Source organism: Haliotis cracherodii, unplaced genomic scaffold (genome assembly GCF_022045235.1).
Source record: "Haliotis cracherodii isolate W230 unplaced genomic scaffold, xgHalCrac1.p SCAF_18, whole genome shotgun sequence".
In the NCBI taxonomy this organism is placed as follows: Eukaryota; Metazoa; Mollusca; class Gastropoda; order Lepetellida; family Haliotidae; genus Haliotis; species Haliotis cracherodii.
In genome coordinates this window covers 28,339,897-28,366,494 of record NW_027266273.1, presented here as the reverse complement: position 1 = coordinate 28,366,494, position 26,598 = coordinate 28,339,897, and the positions used below count along the sequence as shown (strand labels likewise).

General features: G+C 41.9%; 2 protein-coding genes across 3 annotated transcripts; one reads left to right on the top strand and one right to left on the bottom strand.

The window, feature by feature from the left end:
* Nucleotides 1-707: 707 nt before the first annotated feature.
* Nucleotides 708-24,952, bottom strand: LOC139465961 (uncharacterized). 2 transcript variants are annotated; one of them, XM_071247982.1, is made up of 11 exons: nucleotides 24,868-24,952; nucleotides 23,720-23,986; nucleotides 17,094-17,126; nucleotides 13,316-13,499; nucleotides 11,749-11,839; nucleotides 9,413-9,617; nucleotides 8,398-8,594; nucleotides 6,227-6,405; nucleotides 4,695-4,873; nucleotides 3,630-3,717; nucleotides 708-2,966 (listed from the first exon to the last, which is right to left on the bottom strand). In XM_071247982.1, the coding sequence occupies exons 2-11, from the start codon at nucleotides 23,960-23,962 to the stop codon at nucleotides 2,728-2,730; spliced, it is 1,638 nt and encodes a 545-aa protein (XP_071104083.1). In that variant the 5' UTR covers nucleotides 23,963-23,986; nucleotides 24,868-24,952; the 3' UTR covers nucleotides 708-2,727. The 2 variants fall into 2 exon arrangements, with proteins under 2 accessions (XP_071104083.1, XP_071104084.1); XM_071247983.1 differs by lacking the exon at nucleotides 17,094-17,126.
* Nucleotides 5,233-5,757, top strand: LOC139465987 (uncharacterized; the record flags this gene model as incomplete). Its single annotated transcript, XM_071248003.1, has 1 exon — nucleotides 5,233-5,757. A coding segment is annotated over one exon (525 nt), but the record flags the coding sequence as incomplete, so codon positions are not given.
* Nucleotides 24,953-26,598: the final 1,646 nt, after the last annotated feature.

Here is a 26,598-nt window from a genome sequence, read left to right as displayed (position 1 = left end):
CCGGGTCGGGTGGGTACTGAGTAGGACCCGGTTACCCACAGGACTACCCGGACCCCTGGTTAGTCACGTGACATATTGTTTAATGACAAAAAATATCTAGAACTCTATGGTTACACTACAAGTCACTAATGTTCGCATGTCTTCCTGACTATGCACCCATCTGTACGACTTTTCATATGATTGAATAAAGATCTAACTTAATTCAACTTCACTGTATGAATGATCAGATTGTTTAATACATGTATTTACATACGTTATGCCAGGGCTATGCTAAAAATGTTCCCAATCGGACATTTTGAGACATCTCCTGAGACATACAGTGGGTACCCTGGTAGTAAATTTGGACTTGTCCCAGCCCATGTTACAATGCAAACGTGGTCAAAGGGAAGCAACTCTCTTTGTGATGTCTTATTCCATACTATGACGAATATAGATCTAGGAACTTTTTTGTTCCATCATGGAGTATCTGTGGAACTGTTATCAAGTTCAAATCACAGATTACTTGGTAGAGTCATGTTACTAGTTGTCAAGCAGACATCTCCAGACAGTGCTTGTGGTTTTGCTGCCTGGCAAGCATTGCATAAAAGTAATACTATTCTTAATGTCGTTCTTCAGGGTTTAAAAATGTATTTTACAACTGTATTGTCCCTTCTCAATGTTGACCTTGATAACATGACAACAAGACTCAGACAAACATAGAACCAAACGTACTTTATTTACATTCTCCTAAAAAAGAAGCATACAACAAAATATGAAAATTGTGTTAATCATGCATTCATGGCCAACCTCAACTCCCAGATAACACAGGTTGGTTTATCAGTTGTAGCTGGATCACTTGGAGTACATGGGGTTTTATGCATCCCGTGTTACTTTTTAAACCACAAGTTGGAGGGATGCATAAACCCCATGTACCCCGAGCAATCCTGCTACAACAAATTTATCTTACCAACATGTTTTAATATTACATTTAAAATAATTCAAACAAATGTAAAATTGATAGAAAATTGTTCGATTGAGCTGAGATTAGCTGGCACTTTGTCATGTGACTTCCATTGAATCGGAAAAAGAATGCGACTTTTTACTTTGAAGCGGGGTATAAGGGATTTATTCTTCCTCTCAGAAATCCTTGTGCAGCCTGTATTGCTTGTGGTGTGGTATAAGAGATTTAATTCCCCGTTGAGAAATTTATTCCCCTCCAAGGCGGGTAACCCAGTATTTTATCAAGATCATGTGGACCAATCAGATCTCATCATTCTGACATGGAGGTATGATCAAGGTGTTCATACCACCTCTTTGGGCAGACAGGCAAGTTGTTTGTCAGTGTTGTATAGTTTTCAGAACCCCCAAAGTGTCCACCATTTTACTTTCAGATGTGGAAATTAAATTACGAAAATATTTTCTTATCCTATTCGTAATTTTCATGACTGAACATTTGTGACAGCATCTTGGAGCATTCACAAAAGTAAGAGACTATAAGTACTTGGCAATACAGTTTTGTCCAAGATGGTCATAAATAATACAGTTGATACATCTCCTATTATTTGTTTGTTGTTTAAAGTCACATTCAGCAATATTCCAGCATCCTCTCATGAAACTGGAAATTACTCAATTCTGATTGGTCAATCAGAGGTTAGAAGATAGACACAATTTTTATGGATAACAACTTCTTCTGAAACAGACAATTTGACCTCTGCATCACCAGAGAAGCTAATATTCATAGATAGTACTTTCTTTTATATCAAATAATAATAACACAATTAAAGGTTACAAAATGTAAAGTTGCAGTCACTACAATATTCAAAGGATGTGTGTCATTACATTTCATGCAGAAAATACATAGCAATATAAAAAGATATTAAGTTTTGTGAGAATAGAGAGCTTGGAATTTTGGCACTTTAGTGAAATACACTAGCATGGTATGGACAAACGAAGACTCCATGGTGAACTGATGACATACACTAGCATGGTATGGACAAACCAAGAATCCATGGTGAACTGATGACATACACTAGCATGGTATGGACAAACCAAGACTCCATGGGGAACTGATGAAATACAATAGCATGGTATGGACAAACCAAGACTCCATGGTGAACTGATGACATACACTAGCATGGTATGGACAAACCAAGACTCCATGGGGAACTGATGACATACACTAGCATGGTATGGACAAACCAAGACTCCATGCTGAACTGATGACATACACTAGCATGGTATGGACAAACCAAGAATCCATGGGGAACTGATGACATACACTAGCATGGTATGGACAAACCAAGAATCCATGGGGAACTGATGAAAGGTAGTACTATTAGTAGTACAGACCAGCAATAGTCTCCTGCAAGTCTCATGATCCCATGAGTGGATTGGTCTGGGGAAATAGGACAATTGTGTTCAGACAGACTTGTCTCCCTTGGTCCTGTCACTTGATGTGCATGTACAAACAGTGGAGCTAACAATGGAATCCATTCTTTAGATCCAATAACATATTGATTATAAAGAGGATGCATTGATAAAAGTATACAGGTTGTCCTTGATATCTTCATAGGCGCCAACCCTCACTCACGTATTGAGAAATAAGGAAGATGCATTGAGAGAAGTATACAGATTGTCCTTGATATCTTCATAGGCGCCAACCCTCACTCACGTATTGAGAAATAAGGAAGATGCATTGAGAGAAGTATACAGATTGTCCTTGATATCTTCATAGGCGCCAACCCTCACTCACGTATTGAGAAATAAGGAAGATGCATTGAGAGAAGTATACAGATTGTCCTTGATATCTTCATAGGCAAGCATCATCATGAGCGACAGCTTGTGGTCCTCCTGGACCACATTGAGTCTGCTGTACAGGCCCTTCAGTGCCTTGATGTATGAAGTCTGTATGACCTTCTCTTTATCCGACACAGCAATCAAGCCCAGCGTCTTCCCATATGCTGTCGCATTGGCACGGGTCTCTGCCGCTGAAATCAAAACCAAGTTTCAAATTCTTTGCACCAAAGTGCATTGATTACATTTTTTTCTATCTAAGTGGCTACACAATATGTTAAGCATGATATTACAAAGATTACCAGATTACAACAGATTACAACAGACACTGTGATGCATGTTTCCCTGTGGAACTCTTAGGATCACCTCTACATAAGGCTTAAAAAATATATTTGGTTTTCAGGCAATGACTTTTGAAAATATAGAGTGAGCAGGCGGTGTGTTTTTTTTTCCCTTGTTCAAACAAGTATGGAACCAAAAATACAGTTGTGTACCATCAACCTGGGAAAGGGCCTCCCTTCATAATTAGGCAAACTCCAATTACCACCATGAACATAACACGAGATGCACAGTAAAGCAGTGTGCATGTAAAGTAAGTATCTGCATGCTTTATTGGATAGCATTGTTTTAATGTAGTAGGATCTTTAATCTTTCTTAGAAAATGGAAATAAAACCAAAACATGTGGCAGACTTGATGATGCTGGCTGTGTCTGAGAACCAAGACTATTATATTTTTTTTAGCCTGACACTTGCTAGAAGTAGCCACAGTTTTAGGTCTGGTATGATATCTATCAGACACAGTGGTATGTTTGTGAGATTTCTCTGACACAGCAAATGTTTACTGTACTGCACTGTACCTTGGTTGGAGATCTGCTCGGTGAGCCTCAAGGTCTCCTTCACCTCCAGTGAATGCTGCTGGTAGAACACCTCTCGCTCACTCTCAATCTGGACGACAATCATAGCATCGACATGACATACACGGACACGACAACATGTCACATTAAAGCCAGCCAGGAAACTGACTGAGGAAACTGACATGGCCAACACACGCCTACAGCTGTTTACTTGGTGGCATTCAAGGAAGTGAGCACAGAAAGATCATATCTCCAGGACCCCAACCTCGTTATAAAAACTGTAAAATGTTTTATTGCTGCTTGCGGTCAAGAAATAGATCTTTAAGTTACACAAAAAACAATTTTTTACCAAAATAAGTAATTGGTCAACTCTTGATAACATCACTCCCATGCTGTACACAACCATTCAGCTGTAAAATCTTGTACCTCCCACAAGTGACACAGACAACTCACTAACCACTCACTTATGACTTCTTCATAATAACATTATATATCATGAGTCTTGTAATCAAAAGATGCTTAAAGTTCATTTACATATTTCCAAATTTGCTGCCTACACTAGATGCCCCACATTCCAGGCTGACCTTGTTTACAGTGTAACACCATCACTGCCCCCATTTGTCCCTCCCTCCATTTGTCCCTCCCTCCATCTGTCCCTCCCTCAATCAGTCCATCACTCCCTCCTTTCGTCCTCACTCCATCTGTCCCTCCCACCCTCCTCCCTCAAACTTTCCCTGTCCCTCTCTTTAGGGGCAGTCGGGTAGCCCAGTGGTTAAAGCGTTCGGTCGTCACGCCGAAGACCCGGGTTCGATTCCCGACAAGGGTACAATGTGTGAAGCCCATCTGTGGTGTCCCCCACCGTGATATTGCTGGAATATTGCTAAAAGTGGCGTAAAACCATACATACTCACTCACTCCATCTCTCCCCGCTCTCTCTATCTGTCCATTCCTCTCTCCCTCCGTTCTACTCTCCAACCTTCCATCAGCCCCTCCCTGTATCTGTCCCTCCCTCCTTCTCTGTCTCTGTCCCTCCCTCCCTCCCTCTCTCCTTCCTAGTCTGGTACGAACCTGAAGAATGGTCTGCCTCATCAACCGCTCGAAAACCTCATTGGGGATGCTGATCTTTCCCATCTGGAAGTATTCCACGTCCACATGATATCCGGCATCGCACGTCCCCGCCGGCTCACACACAGCACACACGGTCTTGTTGCTGCACTCGTTGGGACAACAACTGGGACAGCAGGTGCCTGCAGTGTTGCACATATCCTGACATCAATAACCAGAAGGCAGCTCCCCTACACTGAGTCCCAGCTCCCCCTACACCGAGTCACAGCTCCCCTACACCGAGTCTCAGCTCCCCTACACTGAGTCCCAGCTCCCCTACACCCAGTCTCAGCTCCCCTACACTGAGTCTCAGCTCCCCTACACTGAGTCTCAGCTCCCCTACACTGAGTCTCAGCTCCCCTACACCGAGTCACAGCTCCCCTACACTGAGTCTCAGCTCCCCTACACCGAGTCTCAGCTCCCCTACACAGAGTCCCAGCTCCCCTACACCTCCCATATACCGAGTCTCAGCTCCCCTACACCGAGTCTCAGCTCCCCTACACTGAGTCTCAGCTCCCCTACACCGAGTCTCAGCTCTCATATACCGAGTCTCAGCTCCCCTACACTGAGTCTCAGCTCCCCTACACCGAGTCCCAGCTCCCCTTCACCGAGTCTCAGCTCCCCTACACCGAGTCTCAGCTCCCCTACACCGAGTCTCAGCTCCCCTACACTGAGTCTCAGCTCCCCTACACCGAGTCCCAGCTCCCCTACACCGAGTCTCAGCTCCCCTACACCGAGTCTCAGCTCCCCTACACCGAGTCTCAGCTCCCCTACACCGAGTCTCAGCTCCCCTACACCGAGTCTCAGCTCCCCTACACTGAGTCTCAGCTCCCCTACACCGAGTCTCAGCACCCCTACACCGAGTCCCAGCTCCCCTACACCGAGTCCCAGCTCCCCTACACTGAGTCTCAGCTCCCCTACACTGAGTCACAGCTCCCCTACACCGAGTCTCAGCTTCAATGCACTGGTTAAAGAGTACATGCTGCAGGAGTCAAAATTCCTTGTCGAAATTGCTTTGTTAAAATAGTAATTGGATCAAAAATGCGATAAAACATGAATGCGACTTCCAAATGGTACCTCTGACCATCTTTTTTATTGCTCTGTGGCACACTTGAAAGAAAATATAGATCTACCCCAGCACAGACTGAAAGCATCTGTCTTACCATGTATCTATCATCAGCATGCAGGGGGGGTTTGGGGAATAGCACGGTCCACAGTGTGGGTGTGAGTTGGGTTCAACACCGCTTTAAACAGTATTCCAGTTATATCATGATGTGTCAGCTTATTGTTGGAGGAAAGCCCAAAGTGAAGCAGGTCTTAGACGCTTACCACTTTAGTGAAACCCACAAGCATGGGTAAGGTGCTGACAAACCTAGAATCATAATCGGTGCGAACCAGGATTCGAACCCACAATCATAGGTTTTTGGCGTGCCCATAGACGACCGGGCCACCCAAGCCCTTCAGCATGGTACAGAATACAAAGGTGTGCCCCTTACCGCCGAGTCTCTCTCGAACCTTGTGGTGGAAGTCCCTCTCCATCTTGGGCCTGCTCTTGCGGTACATGGCCAAGGGGTGTTTCGTGCCCTCATTCTTGATAGTGTTGAACACCAGGCTCTCAAACACCGAGTGGTAATCTTTGCCGAACATAGCATGGACCTTGCCCACTTCGTTGGGTCTGCAATCAGTTAAACATTCAGTTACCATAATAATACAAAATGATGCATTCAACTCTAGAAAGGACTTTCAAAATGTGTTTGAAGTGTGGAAAAAGTGTACTAGAATATCAATTCAGATAATAATTACATTTAATGATCTTTTTTTAATAGGCCAAGGTCACACTCAATGTTCGTTTCAGAATGCAGACATGGGGACTTTTACACACAAAATAAACATATGGCGAAAAAGATATATATCACCGCTCCCACATGTCCAAAAACTATAATATGTTTAGACTGCACCTTTGACTAACACACTCAGCTTCATCAATCTTTGTCAAATTTGGAAGTAAACACATTTTAACATTTGGAATAAATCAATCATTTGTTGTAACCTCAAAATTCTTCAGTTAGCCTTAGTTACCATAGGTTTAGCATGTTTAGCAATAACTTCCGAACAAACTGACCGTTGCAGTGTAGCATGATTTGATTGGCTGGTATAATATATATACGTAGTGCAACTGGTGGACTGACGGGAGCTTAAAATTGTTTTCCTGAACATGACTGTTGAAAGAACTGAAGAAATTGAACTTCTATAACACAGACTGGAAGAATGAACTCTCTTTAAAAAGTGAAGAAATAAAATGTGAAATGTTAAAATTTTGTAAATACATAAAAAAAGTAATGTTCTCTAAGTGTTATGCCTGTATTTCAAAACATTTGTGTGTCCCCTGGTTTCAGCAAATTTCCCTAATTCTCAGAAAGGTAGGGGTCATTGGGCCCCACTTTTCCAGTTTCTGAAATGACCAGTGCACACTTCACACTCTATTGCCCTGCTTCTACATGGAAGATGTCATCAAGCTCCAAGAAGGGGGAGGGGAGTGACACTGCCAGTGCAGAAACCTCAACACTCCTGAAAGACCAACCTCAGATGGACCAACAAACACTTGTTCAGTTTTCCTGATGAGGATTGCCTCATCAATTTGGAATAAACTATTTATATGCCTTCAATATATATACCAGTCGCCAAAAACGAGCTTCTGTTATATTTGTGAGACGCTCCCCGTGACTGCCTGTTGTTCCCTCGAAAGAAAACCGGGCAAAATGAAATCCCAACAGAGCAACCTTTTTCCCCACTTGATTTTGGACTTAGCGCAGCAAAAGTCCTCCCCCTGTGGCACTGGATGAATGGGCTTCACACATTGTACCCATGCTGACACCAGGTGGTTACCTCAGCAAGCTTTTGGACACTTTTATCATTTTACTTTTCACAGATTTATTCCACCTTTTCCACACAAGGAATATCATATGAATAAAAATAAATAGCTATGTCAATCATTTATTTACTTATATGAAAGTCATTCAGCCATGGAGTTAAAACTGCAGCTGGCTTCTGGAATCACTGATAGTGATGTAGACATGGTATTCATTTTATATTGTCTATATTACTAGAGGGAGACATAATCAAAATAAATATTTTATGTTCAATTTAATTTTTTCCAGCGGCTTTTCAGTAGGGGCAGCAGGCCCGTGAAACGAAATATATAATGTGTGGCCTGAACCACTAGGCTGCTAGTCTGGGGCAAATCACAAAGTCAGGATACGATACGAAGGACATCCCAACTTGATTTCATTACATTTCCCAAGCCAGTAGGCTCCACAACCAAACATATAATATAACAAGTGTAAAGAACTATGAGGTGAGGTGAAATTGGGTTTAACGTCGCGTCCAAGATTATTGCCGATTTATAGTGCTCGTTCACTGAGATACCATGCCGCCGTTTAACACGAATACCCCACTCAGACACAGTTTACTGACTCCGAGCTGACCAGTCCTTGTTTTAGCCCCTTAATGCCAAGCATCAGACAGGGTAACAACAAGTACCATCTTTTAACGTCTTTTGGTATGACGCGGGCGGGGATCGAACCCCGGACTCTCCGCTCTCCGCGAAGATGCTCTACCACTAGACCACGGAGGCGGTCTTAAAGAACTATGAAACACAGCTGCCTACCTCAGGAAGTATTGAAGTGAGAGGTCCACATCGATGACCATCTTGTCCTTGGTGAACACCGACACTTTGGCCGAGATGGTGTGAGCTGTGCTGCTGAAGTAGATGAGATCAACGTCGGGGCCGAGGACATAGCAGCCCGGGTACAGCACCCTGTTCCGGTCAACAGACCCCGTCAAACGACTCTGGCGCAGCGCGACCTGCATGGTCAATCATTAATGTTGCAGTCAAACGCTTCAATTACGATAAACAAGAAAGTGAGTTTATTGCCGCTCAGAGCAATATTCCAGTGACCAGATATGGGCCTAACACTTAGAACCCTCTTGGGGATTGAAACCTGGGTCTTTGACGTGTTGAGCCTACACCGCCAATCGATGAAGAATTACACATATATTTTTTAAGAAATGTTTGTTTACTGAACAGCAGTTACTGTATGAAGCGGCTCAACTTCTGTAGTGTAATTAACAAAAACGTAGCTAAAGAATCTCGGAGCTGTTACAGGCACAGGAGTAATGACAAAGATCCTAAGGTTTGGAAGCCAAGTACATGAAGGTACACCAAAACTATAAAACAAAAACGATCCTTTCAAAATGAATTATTATGTTTAAGTTCAACTGAGAGGGAGTGATGTAATATTGAAGGTGAGGTGAAATGGGTTTAATTTCACCTCGAAGATTATAGCACCTATATAGTGTATGTGTGTGTGTGTGCGTGCGTGCGTGCGTGTGGGTGTGCGTATATGTGTGTGTGCGTGTGCATATGAGTGTGCATGTGCGTGTTCGTGTGCGTGCATATGAAGGTGTGTTTGTGCCTGTGCGTGTGTGCATGCGTGTGTGCGTGCGTGTGTGTGCGCATGCGTGCATGTGAAGGTGTGTTTGTGCCTGTGCGTGTAGGTGTGTGCGTGTGTGCGTGCGTGTGTATGTGCGTGCTGTGTGAAACAGTAATTCCAGACACAAACAGTCAGAACTTAAAACCTGTTTCAGTGAGGAGATACATACATCGGTACACTGCTACTTACGTGGTAATAATTAATGTACTCAAAGCTTGAGGAGAATATGCCACAAAATACGACAAGACATGCAATGATGACCAGAGCAATAATTCCCAGAATCCTCTTGGTACGGGAGAAGGTGGAGTGGGCAGTGCACAGCTGTTGGTAGAAGCGGACGACCATTGTGCCGACACAGTTCAACCAGCAGAGTCTCGTACACTCATACGCCTCCCTAGAACACAGCAACATCGGGGATATATTGAACATATCAACCAGCAGTCTCATACACTCATACGCCTCCCTTGAACACAGCAACATGGGGGATATATTGAACATATCAATCAGCAGTCTCGTACACTCATACGTCTCCCTTGAACACAGCAACATGGGGGATATATTGAACATATCAACCAGCAGTCTCATACACTCATAAGCCTCCCTAGAACACAGCAACATGGGGGATATATTGAACATATCAACCAGCAGTCTCGTACACTCATACGCCTCCCTAATACACAGCAACATGGGGAATACATTGAACATATCAACCAGCAGTCTCATACACTCATACGCCTCCCTTGAACACAGCAACATGGGGGATATAATTGAACATATCAATCAGCAGTCTCATACACTCATACGCCTCCCTTGAACACAGCAACATGGGGGATATATTGAACATATCAACCAGCAGTCTCGTACACTCATACGCCTCCCTAATACACAGCAACATGGGGAATACATTGAACATATCAACCAGCAGTCTCATACGCCTCCCTTGAACACAGCAACATGGGGGATATATTGAACATATCAACCAGCAGTCTCATACACTCATACGCCTCCCTAGAACACAGCAACATGGGGGATATATTGAACATATCAACCAGCAGTCTCATACACTCATACGCCTCCCTAGAACACAGCAACATGGGGGATATATTGAACATATCAACCAGCAGTCTCATACACTCATACGCCTCCCTAGAACACAGCAACATGGGGGATATATTGAACATATCAACCAGCAGTCTCATACACTCATACGCCTCCCTAATACACAGCAACATGGGGAATACATTGAACATATCAACCAGCAGTCTCGTACACTCATACGCCTCCCTAGAACACAGCAACATGGGGGATATATTGAACATATCAACCAGCAGTCTCATACACTCATACGCCTCCCTAGAACACAGCAACATGGGGAATACATTGAACATATCAACCAGCAGTCTCGTACACTCAAACGCCTCCCTTGAACACAGCAACATGGGGGATATATTGAACATATCAACCAGCAGTCTCATACACTCATACGCCTCCCTTGAACACAGCAACATGGGGGATATATTGAACATATCAACCAGCAGTCTCATACACTCATACGCCTCCCTAGAACACAGCAACATGGGGGATATATTGAACATATCAATCAGCAGTCTCGTACACTCATACGCCTCCCTAATACACAGCAACATGGGGAATACATTGAACATATCAACCAGCAGTCTCATACGCCTCCCTTGAACACAGCAACATGGGGGATATATTGAACATATCAATCAGCAGTCTCGTACACTCATACGCCTCCCTAGAACACAGCAACATGGGGGATATATTGAACATATCAATCAGCAGTCTCATACACTCATACGCCTCCCTAATACACAGCAACATGGGGAATACATTGAACATATCAACCAGCAGTCTCATATGCCTCCCTTGAACACAGCAACATGGGGGATATATTGAACATATCAATCAGCAGTCTCGTACACTCATACGCCTCCCTAGAACACAGCAACATGGGGGATATATTGAACATATCAATCAGCAGTCTCATACACTCATACGCCTCCCTAGAACACAGCAACATGGGGGATATATTGAACATATCAACCAGCAGTCTCATACACTCATACGCCTCCCTAGAACACAGCAACATGGGGAATACATTGAACATATCAATCAGCAGTCTCGTACACTCATACACCTCCCTAGAACACAGCAACATGGGGAATACATTGAACATATCAACCATTCATTGAACATATCAACCAGCAGAGTCCAGTACATGTACAATTTTTATGCTTTCAGTAAAAGTCGACTATGTTGTCATAAGAAGCAACTAATGGGATCGGGTGGTCAGACTCGCTGGCTTGGTTGATGCATGTCATCGATCCCAATTGCGTGGATCGATGCTCATCATATCAATCACTGAATTCTCTTGTCCAGACTCAATTATTTTCAGACCACCGTCATATAGCTGGAACATTGCTGAGTGCGGCGTTAAACAACAAACAAACAAAATCAGCAGTTCCACCCAGACAACTTCAGTTTCTCATTCTAGAACTTACACTTCGTCCTCTGGTGGGGGCCCGGTCCGCTCCATGTCATGCAGCTCGATGTCACCCAGCTCGGCAGGTGCACGGTAGTTTGGATTATCTTCTGCAAAATAACAATATTGTCTAATTTATTCATGTGTCAGGAAATCAACATTCAACAGCCCGACTCGGTTATCATGGTGTTCATGTTAGATTCAACAATCTGACAAAATCCACTCATCCATTCACACTTCAACTACACATCACATGGATGGATACTGAAGAACAGTTAGGGACGGAGTGAACAGAATTGCCGGGTGCACTCACTACCTATCACACCATCACACCATAACTCATTACACCATCACGCAATCATGTATTCACGCAATCACACCATTAGGCCATCACTCATCACCCCATCAGGCCATCAACCCCATCACAACATCACACCCCATCAGGCCATCACACCATCACGTGATGACGCCATTACGCCATCACACCATCAGGCCATCACATCATCACATCATCACGCCATCAACCCCATCAGGCCATCACACCATCACATCATCACGCCACCATGTCATCACATCATCACATCATCACGCTATCACACCATCAGGCCATCACATCATCACATCATCAGGCCATCAACCCCATCAGGCCATCACACCATCAGGCCATCACATCATCACATCATCAGGCCATCAACCCCATCAAGCCATCACACCATCACATCATCACACCATCACATCATCAGGCCATCAACCCCATCAGGCCGTCACATCATCACATCATCACATCATCACGCCACCATGTCATCAGGCCATCACACCATCACGCCATCACACCATCACATCATCACGCCACCATGTCATCAGGCCATCAAACCATCACACCATCACGCCATCACATCATCACATCATCACGCCACCATGTCATCAGGCCATCACACCATCACACCATCACACCATCACGCCACCATGTCATCAGGCCATCAACCCCATCAGGCCATCACACCATCACATCATCACGCCACCATGTCATCAGGCCATCAACCCCATCAGGCCATCACACCATCACACCATCACACCAGCCAGCAGAGTGACAGAGGTAGGCCAAACAGGGATACAGCTCAATCTGTGCATGTGTGGAGGGGTTTACAGGCTGCACTAAGGATGCAATCCACCATATGCACACAACACATCACCTAAGCAGGGCAAATATTGGGTTTGAGACCACATCTTTATCCTGGTACCTAAGACCCCAAATTCTCACAGTATGGTGCATTGTATTAGAACACCTGGCAAACCGTGCTCCTAGATTAGTCTGAGTCAAACTAAAGTCTGGACCAGGAGCTGACATCTTGGACAACTGGGCCACTCATGCCTTTAGAGTTCTCTGAGTCAAACCATAGTCTGGACCAGAAGCTCGTCTCTAACCCATCGGAGTGGGAGAGTGCTGCTTAACTATTTTCGGCAATATTCCAGCAATACCATGTGAGGATTCCGCTTCAAACATAGTTTGTGTGAGGAATCGAACCCTGGCCTTCCGGTTGATAAGCGAATACTTTTACCACTCGGCTACCTCACCACCATCTTACCTATGGATGCATATGGAGGCGGCCTGAGTTTGGTGTCCAGTCGCGGTGGGTCCGGCTCCCTGAAGGAGATGGTGGTCCCCATGACCGGCCTGGGATCAGTGTCTAGTGGCTGTGGCTCCGCCCCATTGATGAAGGTGGTGGTCGCCATGCCGTCCATGTCGGGGTCTGAAGCATCCGGTGCCAGCTGCAACAGCCATTCAAGCAAGTCAGAGCCATCTCCTGGGAACAATGTGCACCTCATTGTCCGGGGTGAGTGAGTAGGGGTTTATGCCACTCATAGCAACATCGTAGACAGGGCTTCACAGCTTCAAGTGGGATTCAAACCTGACACAACAGTCAATAGTGTGCCAAGATATAACAGCAGAACCACTCAAGCTTCAGCAACACTTCAACACTTCCTGCGACACAGGTTACCTTTTATACAAATGATCAGCAAAAAATAATAATTGCATAGTTGTATCTATTCTATCATCTCTACTTCATCTTGATTTGCATTGTTTCAAATGTATTGTTTAGAGGTATCAAATCAACACACCTCAAAGTTCACATGCCATAAATGTAATCCATGCATCAACGTTCCACCACTCACCAGTGGAGTGACATATGTTGTTTTCTTCTTTTTTTTGCAGATTTGTTCAAAGTTACTTCTCCAATATTTATTGAAAATTGATCGATATTTATTTAACAATTATAGATCTCTATGATCTGTATCGATAGCCAGCCCTACATGCCAGTAGGCCCGTGTCCATACGAGGACACAATATACACTGAATTTCAACTACTCCTTGCTGACAGTAACACTGTGACATGTCCATACAAGGACACAATATTACACTGAATTACAACTACTCCTTGCTGACAGTAACACTGTGACATGTCCATACAAGGACACAATATTACACTGAATTACAACTACTCCTTGCTGACAGTAACACTGTGACATGTCTATACAAGGACACAATATTACACTGAATTACAACTACTCCTTGCTGACAGTAACACTGTGACATGTCTATACAAGGACACAATATTACACTGAATTACAACTACTCCTTGCTTACATATAACAGTATGACATCACGTGGCCATCTCCTAGAGGTCTACTACATCACAACATCACAATGCAATGAAGACCTATTTGGTAACCTTTCATCTCTAGAATAATACATGATCCAAATTTGGCAGGATTAAAAGTTCAAGCTTGTCCTCTTTAGACTTTTCATGCTTCAGGAGAGTGGGGGTACCACATCGTGCTTCAGTCAATACAGAGGCTTTGTCGTGTCATCGTACAAATGAGGACAAAGACAGAGTCCAATCAGTTCTATATGAAGAGTCAGAATCAGGAGGGTGTCAGCTTAATGTGGGAGGAAAGCCCGAAGTGATGCAGGTCTCAGATGTTTACCACTTTGGTGAAACCCACGAGCAGGGGTATGGTGCTGACAAACCTAGAAACATAATCGGGGCGAACTGGGATTCAAACCCACAATCATAGGTTTCTGGCGTGCCCAAGGGATGCAACTCTGCACAGCAAATAGCAGTGCCTTAGATGACTGGGCCACCCATGCCCCCTCTACATTAGGAAATGTGATGAATGATGTAAGAAACTAAGACCAGACAAATGTCTAAATATTTCAGTTGATCGAACTTGCAACCTTTATATCTATAGCCTAGTGAGTGAGTCTGAATGCAGGATTGACAACCTGGATGTAAAAATAAAATACTGTTGTGGTTTGATACCTCTGAATAACCAATCAGATTCAGTTCACAAGAGAATGGTCTCACAACACAAGTGTTGACATGCTTCGGCAGGTGCAGACAAGGGACCCAGGACAACTAACCAATAAACTACAGTGCTCCAGATAGATGCCGCATCAGCATATTATATAGATGAAAACTAGTCAAATACTGATGGATTACAATTATCATACCAGAACTCATCAATTGGACACACAAGCAGTAGGGTTCTAGTTTGTTTGAAATAATATGTCCAGTACTCGTCAGCATATAATGACTCCGGTGATTTTAATACTCATTCCTGAACCTAAACTCACACCAGTTGTAGCGCTACAGTTGTTTTGAACAACATCACGCGGTACTGTACTCAATTGGTTGAAAAATTATCTGGAGCACTGAACTAGTCACACTCATCTTAAAAGAAGCAGGGACGTCGCCGTAGTAACTCCAAGCACTGACACCTCTGTACAAGGGCTGCACTAACAAGGATTCTAACAAAGGGGAGTACTGTTCTTTTAACGGGCTGACAAATGTAAGTGAGTGAGTGAGTGAGGTTTTACGCCACTTTGAGCAATATTCCAGTAATATCACGGCGGGGGGACACCAGAAATGGGCTTCACATATTGTACCCATGTCGGAAATCGAACCCGGGTCTTCGGAGTGACGAATGAACGCTTTAACCACTAGGCTACCAGACCGCCCCTCTGACAAATGTAAAGCAAATCAGTAGACCGGAACCATACATATTAATTTGAAATTTTGATGATCATGATGAACTGCATCATTCTAAAAAAAATACTTAACAGTCGCAATCAATTCTACAAGGATAACCTTGAATTTTACAATTTGACCAAATCTCAATTTACTGAAGACAATGTGATAATGAAAATCATTATGATCATCCATATAAACTAATACAATTCATCAAAGTTAACTGACAAGTACTTAACATAAAGTTCACTATTTCTTCCCAAAATGTTTAACAGTCTTGCTCATCATTATTTATAGATGCATGGTAAACCTAATTCTAACCCCCTATTTCCTGTGTGACCAGCAGGAGTCTCACGGTGTTAATTAGTCAGTCGTTACCCATCATCCAACCAAGTAAGTGAGTTAATGAAAAAAGAATACATAGAATATGTTACAGTCAATGTGTGAAATCACTGATATTTTCACTTAGGCAATATACAAATCGATTGAAAAATATTTCCATTTATTTTATATTTCCAAACATTTTGATATTGAATATCATGATCCAGGGACTGAAAATGATGGAATTAAAACAAAACAAAAGTCAACATATAACAGGGTTTTTTGTGCTTCTAATCCAAGCATAATTATCAAATTGTGATAATTCAAGCCCCTTTGAACTTTTAATAGGTTTCAAACAATATGTTAAATGCAGATTTCTAAAATGATTAAAATATTTAGGCATGCTGTAAATTGCCAAAGTGAATCACATGCCACACATTGAGATATACATGTGTGTGGGTCTATCATAAGGACCAGAGAAGAAACTTGAAGAGTTAGAGACACAACTAAATGACAAAACAGTTAATGATGCTGAGTATGATGAGAGGATGTTGAGCTGTATGTATGCCTGAAGAATCCCTGTTTTAAAGAACATGCTGACATTAGTGCTGTCTACAATGACAACTTCTCTTGAACTTCTTATTCTTCTGAACACGCTATTTGTCTGTCATAAGGAAGAAGTCACAATCATTGGGAATAGGTCTCCAGCTGTTGTATAAGGATGTTCTACAAGCATGTCCTATTCATACAACAAATACAAGTACTTGTATGATGGTTCAGACCATACAGAAGACATGTTCCAATGTCAAAAATGTCAATATACATTATTTAAGCTATGGAAGTTGTTGGCAAGTGAAGGTTATTTGACTGACAAGCTAGACAAGCGTTCTCCGACAGACAAGGCCCCGGTGAGGGCTGGGAGAGTGATGGTACATGTGACTAGGAGTGGACATTCCAAGATGAGTGGACAGACAGAGTACATGTATGTCAGTAGCAAGCAAACAGTCAATACCGGCTCCCACTTGTCAGCACTTGACGGCAGCTCCTGAAATTGATGTAGTAACGGTAAATATTTAACCAACATTTTATAAACGAAATCATGTGGCCAGAACAAAATAATGATTTGATTTAAGAATTCACCCAAACATTTATGAAGGCAGGAGGGATTAAAGGAGGGGCAAAAAGCAATTCAAACAGAAAGGAAATCAAAAGTATATTGTTGTGAAAATACAACCTATTGGGGAGGACATGGCATATTTCTTTATCATTGTTTTCAAAGAGGGAAAGTAAATCAATCCTTAAATTGTTCTGGTATGATTGTTGAGAATTGTTTCCCATAGTTCAGTAACCATGGTAACTGTTTATACTGTGTCCTCTTCCTCCTGTGTACAATGGTGTATAAGACTAAGTCTACAAAATACCAACTGACCACACCGTACACACACTGCTCAATACACAAACTAGGTATATAATATACCAATGTCAATGTCAACTCTTTGGATTCTTTTCCATTTTGTCAAACATTTGTCTTCAATTACAAATCTGTATGCCTTATCTCAGATAAATTACTTGTAATCCCAATTATTAGCATGGTTAGGACTGAACATGTTGAAAAAAACCAAGTTGCCAAAAGAAATACCAGCAACTTTAACGCAATCAATAGCTTGGAAGGAATTTTACTTGAGGCCATTGGGTTTGGTAGTATGGTTGAGTAAAATGGTCCCCATTCTTAAATTGATCAGTTTGTTATGATTAGAAACAAGCACTCTGTGCTTTTTACTGAAGTGAGCACATTAAGAGTATTGATGAAGACATCACAGTCCCTGGATCAGCCCTGACCCTACACAACACAAGTCAACTTACCAAGATTAAAGCAGGTAGAGCTTAGTGAAGACTCACATAATACAAGGATCAGTGAAATATGACTACTCAGCCATAACAAAATAAAAATACATACACACTGACACGCTGAAATCAGCATACACCTAATGTTGGAAAAGGTGAAACCCTGTCGATGAATGAGGCAGCTACATACACAACACGGAGTAAACAGGTAAAAGACTATCAAACATTAACATGGAAGGCACATCAGTGTTAGAAGCAGACACAATGATTGGCCTGAAAAGATACAATTGTCTGCGAGCGAGGTGAATCTAAAACAATTTACAAACGTAATGATCTCCAAGTACATTGTCAGACCCCACCAAGTCTCATCACACAGGTAGCAAGGGCAGCCACAAGCCAGATCCATTTGTTTCTTCCAAAATATTTAAAAGGTGTCTTGAAGTCATACAGAAGAATTTCCAATTAAAAGTTGATAAAATCATTTTACAAAATTAGACAATCCATTAAAAATATAACAATTTCATACATATTTCTGTTCACTAAGTCAAACACTCCAATGTTAGTTTGTTAGAAAGTGTGCAATAATTACAGAAAAAAATGCAAGCTTATAGAAATCTACTATTTCATGATTATCCCATTCGACACCATGAAATTTCTTTCATATTTTGTATCATCAAAATCGCATCCATTGGCAATGGCCACTAGATCAGAGTTCCCTCCCTTCATCTTGCATCTGTATCGCCAAGGAAGGACAGCAACCACGACAAGGAGGGACCATGTGACGTTAATGACCTTTGCAGATTAGCCACACGTGTAGATACTCAAGACTATTTGGTGTGAGATGAGGTGGGAGAAATGGGGTCGTCACTGTTGTGGTTGTAGTTCCACAGATTAATTTTCGTTCTGCTTTTAGTTTTGAATTTCCACATACAATTCCCAATTTTCAAGTTTTGAATGAAAAACAAGATGGCAAACTCCACACCATTCTGTAACCAAGTGCTCTGGACAATAAATCCTTGAAACTTCGAACATACACTTCTTTTCAGTCATGTTCAAGATTACTTCTCTTACATAGAGAGGGGCATGCACGTTTGTGTGTGTGTCACTCCTTGGACTAGCCCAGACCAGATCGGTTTACAATGCTAGCCTACTGAGATACTGTTCTGCAGTTTGACATTGATACCAAACACAGACACAGCATACTGACACCAAAACAAACAATACGTGTTTTATTGCCTAATGACAAACACCAGGTAGGGTAACAAGTTTCATCTTTTAACATCGTTTGGTGTGACACAATCGGGGATTGAACCTCCGACCTTCTGCTGGTGTGAGGCTGACGAATATGTGACACAGCAGCCGATCCAACGCTGGTCTTCCTGCAACAGTGAGGAGTTCTGGTAACCACATCCACCTCGGCCAATAAGGCGCTACCGAAATGAGACAGAGCTGCTGTGTATCCTACCCCCTGCAGTACCAATGGAAGGTTGTTTGGTTGGTTTATTGTTTAACGCCGCACTCAGCAATATTCCAGGTATATGACAGCGGTCTGTAAATAATCGAGTCTGGACGAGACAATCCAGTGATTAACATCATGAGCATCGATCCATGCAATTGGGATCGATGACATGCATCAACCAAGTCAGCGAGCCTGACCACCCGATCCCGTTAGTCGCCTTTTACGACAAGCATAGTCACCTTTTACGGCAAGCATGGTTTGCTGAAGACCTACTCTACCCCGGAATCTTCACGTGTCACCAATGGAAGGACTAGAAGCAAAAACATCTAAACATGAAAATTTGCCTGATTGATTGCCAGAGCATCGAGATCTCCTGCTCAAGGATCCGGAACCAGGGAAACAAATACAAAGTTGATGTGGAAAAAGAGATCTTGATGGCTAGGATGACTGCCCAACACTCAAAATAATATGCTATGAACACATGCAATGAAATTGCACCACAACTAAAGATGAGCTTAAGATCTAAAAATATGCAAAATCAGTGGTGAAAAATCTTAGAAAGTAATTGTCTGTAACAAGCCCAGCTGAGACAAGCTTTCAATATGGTGTTTAGAATAAGAAGAGCATCAAGGGAAGTAACTCTAAACACGTGACCATAGCTAGTGGGTGCAGTAAACTGGGTGCAGTAAACTGGGTGCAATCAGGATTCACTCTGTATTATAGATATTGAAGAATGAAAGAAACTGCATACCATTGTCTCAGGATCAGAAATAATTAGTAAATTAATAAATTAAACACCCTCCTCCAAATTGAACATTCTGTATCACTTATCACTGCTCATAGTGCCAGTGCATTATACATGGTTTCATCCAATGGGAGACCTTATCCCACATCCACAACCACCAGGGACTTATCCAGACCTGCTCTGAGGCCTTTATTCGGCACAAGTCTACAGTAAATGTCAGTAAAAATTTCCCAATCAGAACATTTACGACTAATGCCATGTAGTTATTGCTGAGGTCAGCAGTACAAAGGAAAGGCTTTAATATTTAGTTTTACATTGTTGCATTAAATGAAGAAAATATATTTACAAAAATCTTTGAGTAAATTAACTATTTTTTTCAAAATTGCCTTAGACGCTTAGTTTTGAATCTGGGACAAATCCCTGACGTACAATATGTCCCCCTCGGCTCGCCCCGAATCAATCTCACAGGTCAGTGCTGCAGGAGATCTTGTGACACAGCAACACCTGTGACATTAAACCATTATCAAGACTATAGCGTTTCCATTTCAAGATGTGTTCTTTGCTTGAAATCAGATGAATACAAAATTTGCTGTATTTAAAAGAGTCCCAGAAGGTGTTGACTGGAATGTAGGTCGAGGAACTAGCTGAGCAGGTGGGAGGAGTTCTCCTCTTTTTCTACTCATGTCTATGTGCTCAACAGTGACCCTTCACAGAAGAAACTAAAAAACCCAATACATACAGGGAGAAGCAGAAGGCTGTCACCAGCCAGATTAAACCCATTACCTTCCGATACTGACGAGACCGGATGTCAGTGTGCCGTGAGCTGGCAGGTGCTGCAGCCTAGTTCACACAGAAATAGACACGATCATGCTCACACGTACAGGACTGTTGTAACAATTGTTCTCCAATTACAAAATGACAGAATTATTACATAGATTAACCCCTAACCAGCATCCTACTCTGATAGAAAAAGATCATGTTTACACAATAGATTTAAGTCACAGTGATACTGAATATAAACAAAGAACATGTTCATCTAGCATGTCCAGTAGATGGCATCTTTTTAAGGTAAGGGAGTTAACTGACTATAAAAGTCCATTTTCCACCCTTGCTTAACTAGGCTGGAATTTCTGGGCTCGATTGTAGCGCCATCAGTGGCTATTGCTAGTTATGTCCCTTCTATGAACCTCTTAATAACCAATCAGATTCAACCTCGCATATCACTTGCATTTGCTTCAAACAAAATGGCAGCACCCAGTCAAGATGATCTGATAGATGATCAAGATCTATATTGTAACAAAACAGGCCCTACTTCGCGAAGTGCATCATGTGAGTCCCTTGATTAAACACATGAAAAGATTCGGAAAAAATCTGTCGACACCCAGTTGACGGAACGCATCCTTTGCACATCCTGCAGTCGACTGAAATCTGCACTTTGAAATCCATGTTGTTTACAAACTGGATGTCTATTTCGTTATGCGATTTTGATTGGACTATGCAAATACTTGTTAGTACAGCCAAAATATAACTTCATAATTCCAGCCTAGTTTGGCAAGGGTAGAAATCGGAGTTAAGTAAGAAGCAAGATGGTCGCTTGATGTTGGACTCACCCTGTGTCGCCAGTGGTCTGAAGGCCACAATGATGCAAAGCCAATGACTGTTTTATTGTGTCCCTAGATCACCAACATTGAATACTCATGTAATGATTTCAAACAGCTAAAACTCACTGACAACCATGTTAACAGTGCAGACACAAGCCAGGAGTTAACAAGAAGAACAATAACAGTCACCATATACAAAGTAACAAGTGCAATATTATACAAAACCAATGGTGCCATTACAAAGCAATGAAATTGCAAGAGACGAATGGCATCAGAATATTTCCATGTTTGCAAAGGACATACTTCTCTATCTTTATCAAATTTGAAAATCAATGTTGTAGAAAATGAAAGGATCTGAAACCATGAACATCCTCTGATGAAAGTGTCATGCTCATCCTAACAAACAATATGAGTTGCTCCTCCCTCTCTGGCATTTCAGACCTATATAGATTGGTATATCTAGGTCATGGTCGGTATACGCAGGTCATCATTGGAATATCTAGGTCACTGTCTGTATATCAAGGTCATTGTCTGTATATCAAGGTCATGGTCGGTATATGTAGGTCATAATCAGTATATGTAGGTCATTGTCTGTATATCAAGGTCATGGTTGGTATATGTAGGTCATGGTCAGTATATCTAGGTCACTATCTGTATATCAAGGTCATGGTCAGTATATCTAGGTCATGATGTGTAGGTCATTAGGTTGGCCGATCTGTTCATACATACATTTCCAGTGCTTGAAAATAAGCAAGAGAGTGACAGGTTCCCTATCACAACCTATCAATGTTGCATGTTAGAGGAGGGGAAGAGAGTCAAAGATTCAAACAGTACCTTAAAACCTTATTAAACTTCTTATACAAAGGCTGGATGCTATTGATAGATTGATACAGAAGAACCAACTTCTAAAGCTTCTCATCATTTCTGTTTGTTATTTTTATCTCCGTGCCATAAGATCAGACTTAAAAAAAAAAATGTCAGGAACTGGATCACTTGATTACCTATAGGTCACTCGTTATGGGCAGACAAACAAGTTTCTAAATTTTGGTCTTCCAACTGTTACCATGGTTACCGCAAACATATACAAGGAAGAACATGAGAAAGTGAGTGAACATAACATATGAATAATCTGCTGACCACCTGACTAGTCCATCAGACTGGCGTCATGAAACAAACTGAAATGTGAATGACAATATCATGATTTCATAAACCAGTGACAAGTCATCTTCATTACTCGCTGCTACAAAACACATACATTCATAGTAACATGGAACAGATGAGAAGTATGTTGGAGAACATGGCTGACATACATCATGTCCATTATCCCTGATCTAGGAAACACTAACACCAACAATCAAGTTGCCATGGATACATCGTTGAATGAGTTCGGGCGTCAGCACCAATCTAAGTTCACAGTTGAGACACATCCTATAGATGGACATCCATGTTTGCTGAGTTCTTGTGATTTTAACATGGTTAATGTGATTAGATAATGTTTAGTACTAAGAACATGCAATATCATTGGTCCGCCTTGTTTCGTCGTACAGTGCAACCCCATCCATCCCATCATTCCAAGTGAGTTTCGAAACATTGGTCTTGAGTAATATCCCTTGTATACAAGTCAACATTCCGAACAGTATCACCAGTAGTCCATACTAATAAGGTTTCACTGTACAAAGAATAACAGGTGGACCAATGATATTGACGAGTAAAGAATGACTCCCTGCTCAGTGCTCAAACTGCAGGAAACAAATAACAATATATGCAGTTGACAAATTAACTGCTTGAGTTACACAAAATCAATCACCTTCAAAGACCCCTTAACAGTAATCATTTTTCATCCTTAATTGCTAAATTTTAGTAAAAATGGTATTATCATGATTATTGATTATGACAAAGTCATGAACAAACAAGTTAGTGAAATTCTCATCATATTACCTTACCATGCATTGCAATCATATAACTGATGTTCCCAGGTGATGACCTACCATGTGAGTTGCTTCTTCGTCTAGCTCATCTCCAGCATTGGAATACTGCGACCGCTGACGGCGCATCTTGTTCAATGCATTCTCTTCCGTCTTGGTCAAGTCATTGTCAGCTTCCTCAATCTGTTTTCCAGCCCGGCCATTATCAAGGTTAGAGGTCAAAGCCTCTCTTTCAGTTTCACCCTCCTTAGTTTCATCTTTCTCGGTTTTGCTATCCTCCTCATCTGGGTCCTTCTTCTTATCCATTTTTTTCTTTTTTCAAGAGAATTTCTAAAAAACAAATGCTTCACATTTGTAATCTATGAAACAAGGTTGTCAGTGTGGAAGCACTTTGCACAAATGCACTGTGCGTAATCTAGCCATACTCATATATAAACATTCATAAAGTGAGTATAGTTTTACACCAGTTTTAGCAATATTCCAGCAATATCACAGCAGTGGACACCAGAAATTGGCTTCACACATTGTGGCATAATCGTAAATGGCTAGTAATCTTTCATTTTGGTGATGTGAGTTGAAATGGAGCTTTAGATTATTGCACTTATATAGTGCATGAACTAGAAGCATTAGACTGTCATTAGTGTCAGGCTGCTGACTTGGTTAATGCATGTCATCCTGACCCAAATGCGTAGATCGATGCTTGTGGTGTCAATCACTGGATTGTCTGGTCCAGACTTGACTATAATTTTCAGAATGTTGTCATGTAGCTGAGTGCCGCATTTAACAAACAAACAAGGATCTCATCTACCCATACTGCAGCTCTGGGTGAAAGATCTGTTGTTCATGTGACCCATTCTCTAAATAACATGTCATTGTGATGGGAGAGATATCAGAACGTAGCATCGATCGATCGACGCTTAGAACTAACAACTGCAATAATGATCCGTCTGTTTGAAATACTGGAGTTTAAGAAACGAGGCCCAGTAAACAATAAGTTAACATCTACGAATTCACATCTTTCTTCAGTCAGTGACATGTATCTTTATTCCACAAACATGTTTGTTCAGTCTACCCTCTACGACTGGAACACTGTCACAGGACGAGACGGTGGAGACGAACTGACTTTTTCTCGGTCAAAGATTCATAGCACAGTCACCCATTACACCATAAATGCATATACAATAACCGCCCATAGAGAAAAAAATACCAACCTTATCTAAAGTTAAGCCATAATGTCAGATATTTTGCAAGACTTCTAACTTGCGAAATCGACTTCCTTTTAGTGTTTACGTCGCTAACTGCGCCACCTACTTCCTGTCCTGCCAATACTGGGATACTGTCTACTGGCTGATAGAGGTATACAACGCATTTGAACATAGAAACTAGTCTAAGACTCTCTTTTTTTTTAAAATAATACCGGTATACATGTACGGGAGGGGGGGGGGGGGGGGGGGGGGAGGGGCACACACCCTTTTTTTTAAAAAAGCTGTATCCGCCCATGGAACGGGTGTCAGAATTATTGCATTTCCCGATATAAATAGTCTATCATGATAAATTTGTAGTGTTGGGTAAATATATTCCAAAATGTTCATTCCAACTTATACTGTCAGACAGACGTATTACGATTGCTGAACTTGAGAAAGACACAGATCCACAGATCTAAGCCATGGATCCATTGCAACTATCATTCATGAAATTTACAGATTAATAAGATATCTACTCGTTAGGTGCGAAAGTCCAAATTCTGATCTTAAGGAAAAAGAACTGACATTTCCAGACGGAATTCAGAGTTAACTGAGGAGAGATAATAATTCAAAAGAGATAAGTAACGGGTGATGAAACATGGGTTCACCACTATGATCCTGAGTCAAAACGCCTATGATCCTCAGTCAAAACGTCAATCCAAGCAATGGCACCATTTCACTTCTCCGGCACCAAAGACATTCGAGTGCTCAGTGAAGAATTTTCAGGGATGCATAGGGTGAGGAATGCTGATTGCTGGAGTTACATACTACTTCATGACAAAGCCTCTTCTCACACCTCTCGACTTGCATAGGCTGCTGTGCGACAATATGGTTTCGAAGAGCTCCCCCACCCTCTATACTCAATAGCCCTGGCACCAAGTGAGACCCACAAGTTTCCTTAACTGAACGAACGCCTTCGTGGAAAGCACTATGACGACAACGATGACCACATGCTGGAGAAAACTTCTTCCTGACTGGAATTGAAAAGCTTCGTTATCGATATGAGAAGTGTATTGAAAAGCAGGCAGATTATGTTTAAAAAGAAATTAAAAGCAGTTTCACAATAGTTGGTTTTGTTTGTTAGGCTAAGCCAGCCAGCCATCTAATTATGTTGTGGAGATTTAGTAGAATCGTTTTCCTTTTCATGGCGGACATATTGGATTTATTTGGGTGGAACCATATCTGAAAATAATTGGAATGTTATTACCTACATCTGTGCCAAGTTTCATGCATTATATCACAAAGTGCACAATTGACCCCGTATCTGTCACGAAACGGCTCACCTAAAAAGTTGCAGCACGTGAATAATATATAACACAAATTCCAGACGACATACTATCCCTTCGCAAAAAACTAATTGATTTGACATGTCAATCGTTGGCTAATGTCCATTTCCTGAGAATGGTCATGGCCCAGTCGGAAAGTGACAGAAAATATTAAAATAAATATCAGTCACCTGTTATCATAAACAACATTTGTTGTTTCCGTATAGGAAGTGTTTCGTTATGCTGTTCATGATGTAAGCGCCAGGAGGAGAGTTCACACTTTACTGACAGTCAGATAAGTGTTCTACATGAAAGCCCGCCCGTCGGCCCGTGGCAGGTAGATCTCGTGCTGGGCCCACAGTTTTAAATGTGTATGGGTCCCTGTGGTCTGCAGTACATATACGGGTTGATTTCTATGTACAATAAGATGCCG

Bases quoted from the DNA above. Each gene is read 5' to 3' on its own strand.
- LOC139465961 (XM_071247982.1), bottom strand. From the start codon at position 23,962: ATGGATAAGAAGAAGGACCCAGATGAGGAGGATAGCAAAACCGAGAAA. The intron at 13,500-17,093 runs GTATTGACTGTT...TGGCTGTTGCAG, and splicing joins GTGCTGACAAGTGGGAGCCG to CTGGCACCGGATGCTTCAGA. The intron at 4,874-6,226 runs GTAAGGGGCACA...GCAACACTGCAG, and splicing joins GGTTCGAGAGAGACTCGGCG to GCACCTGCTGTCCCAGTTGT.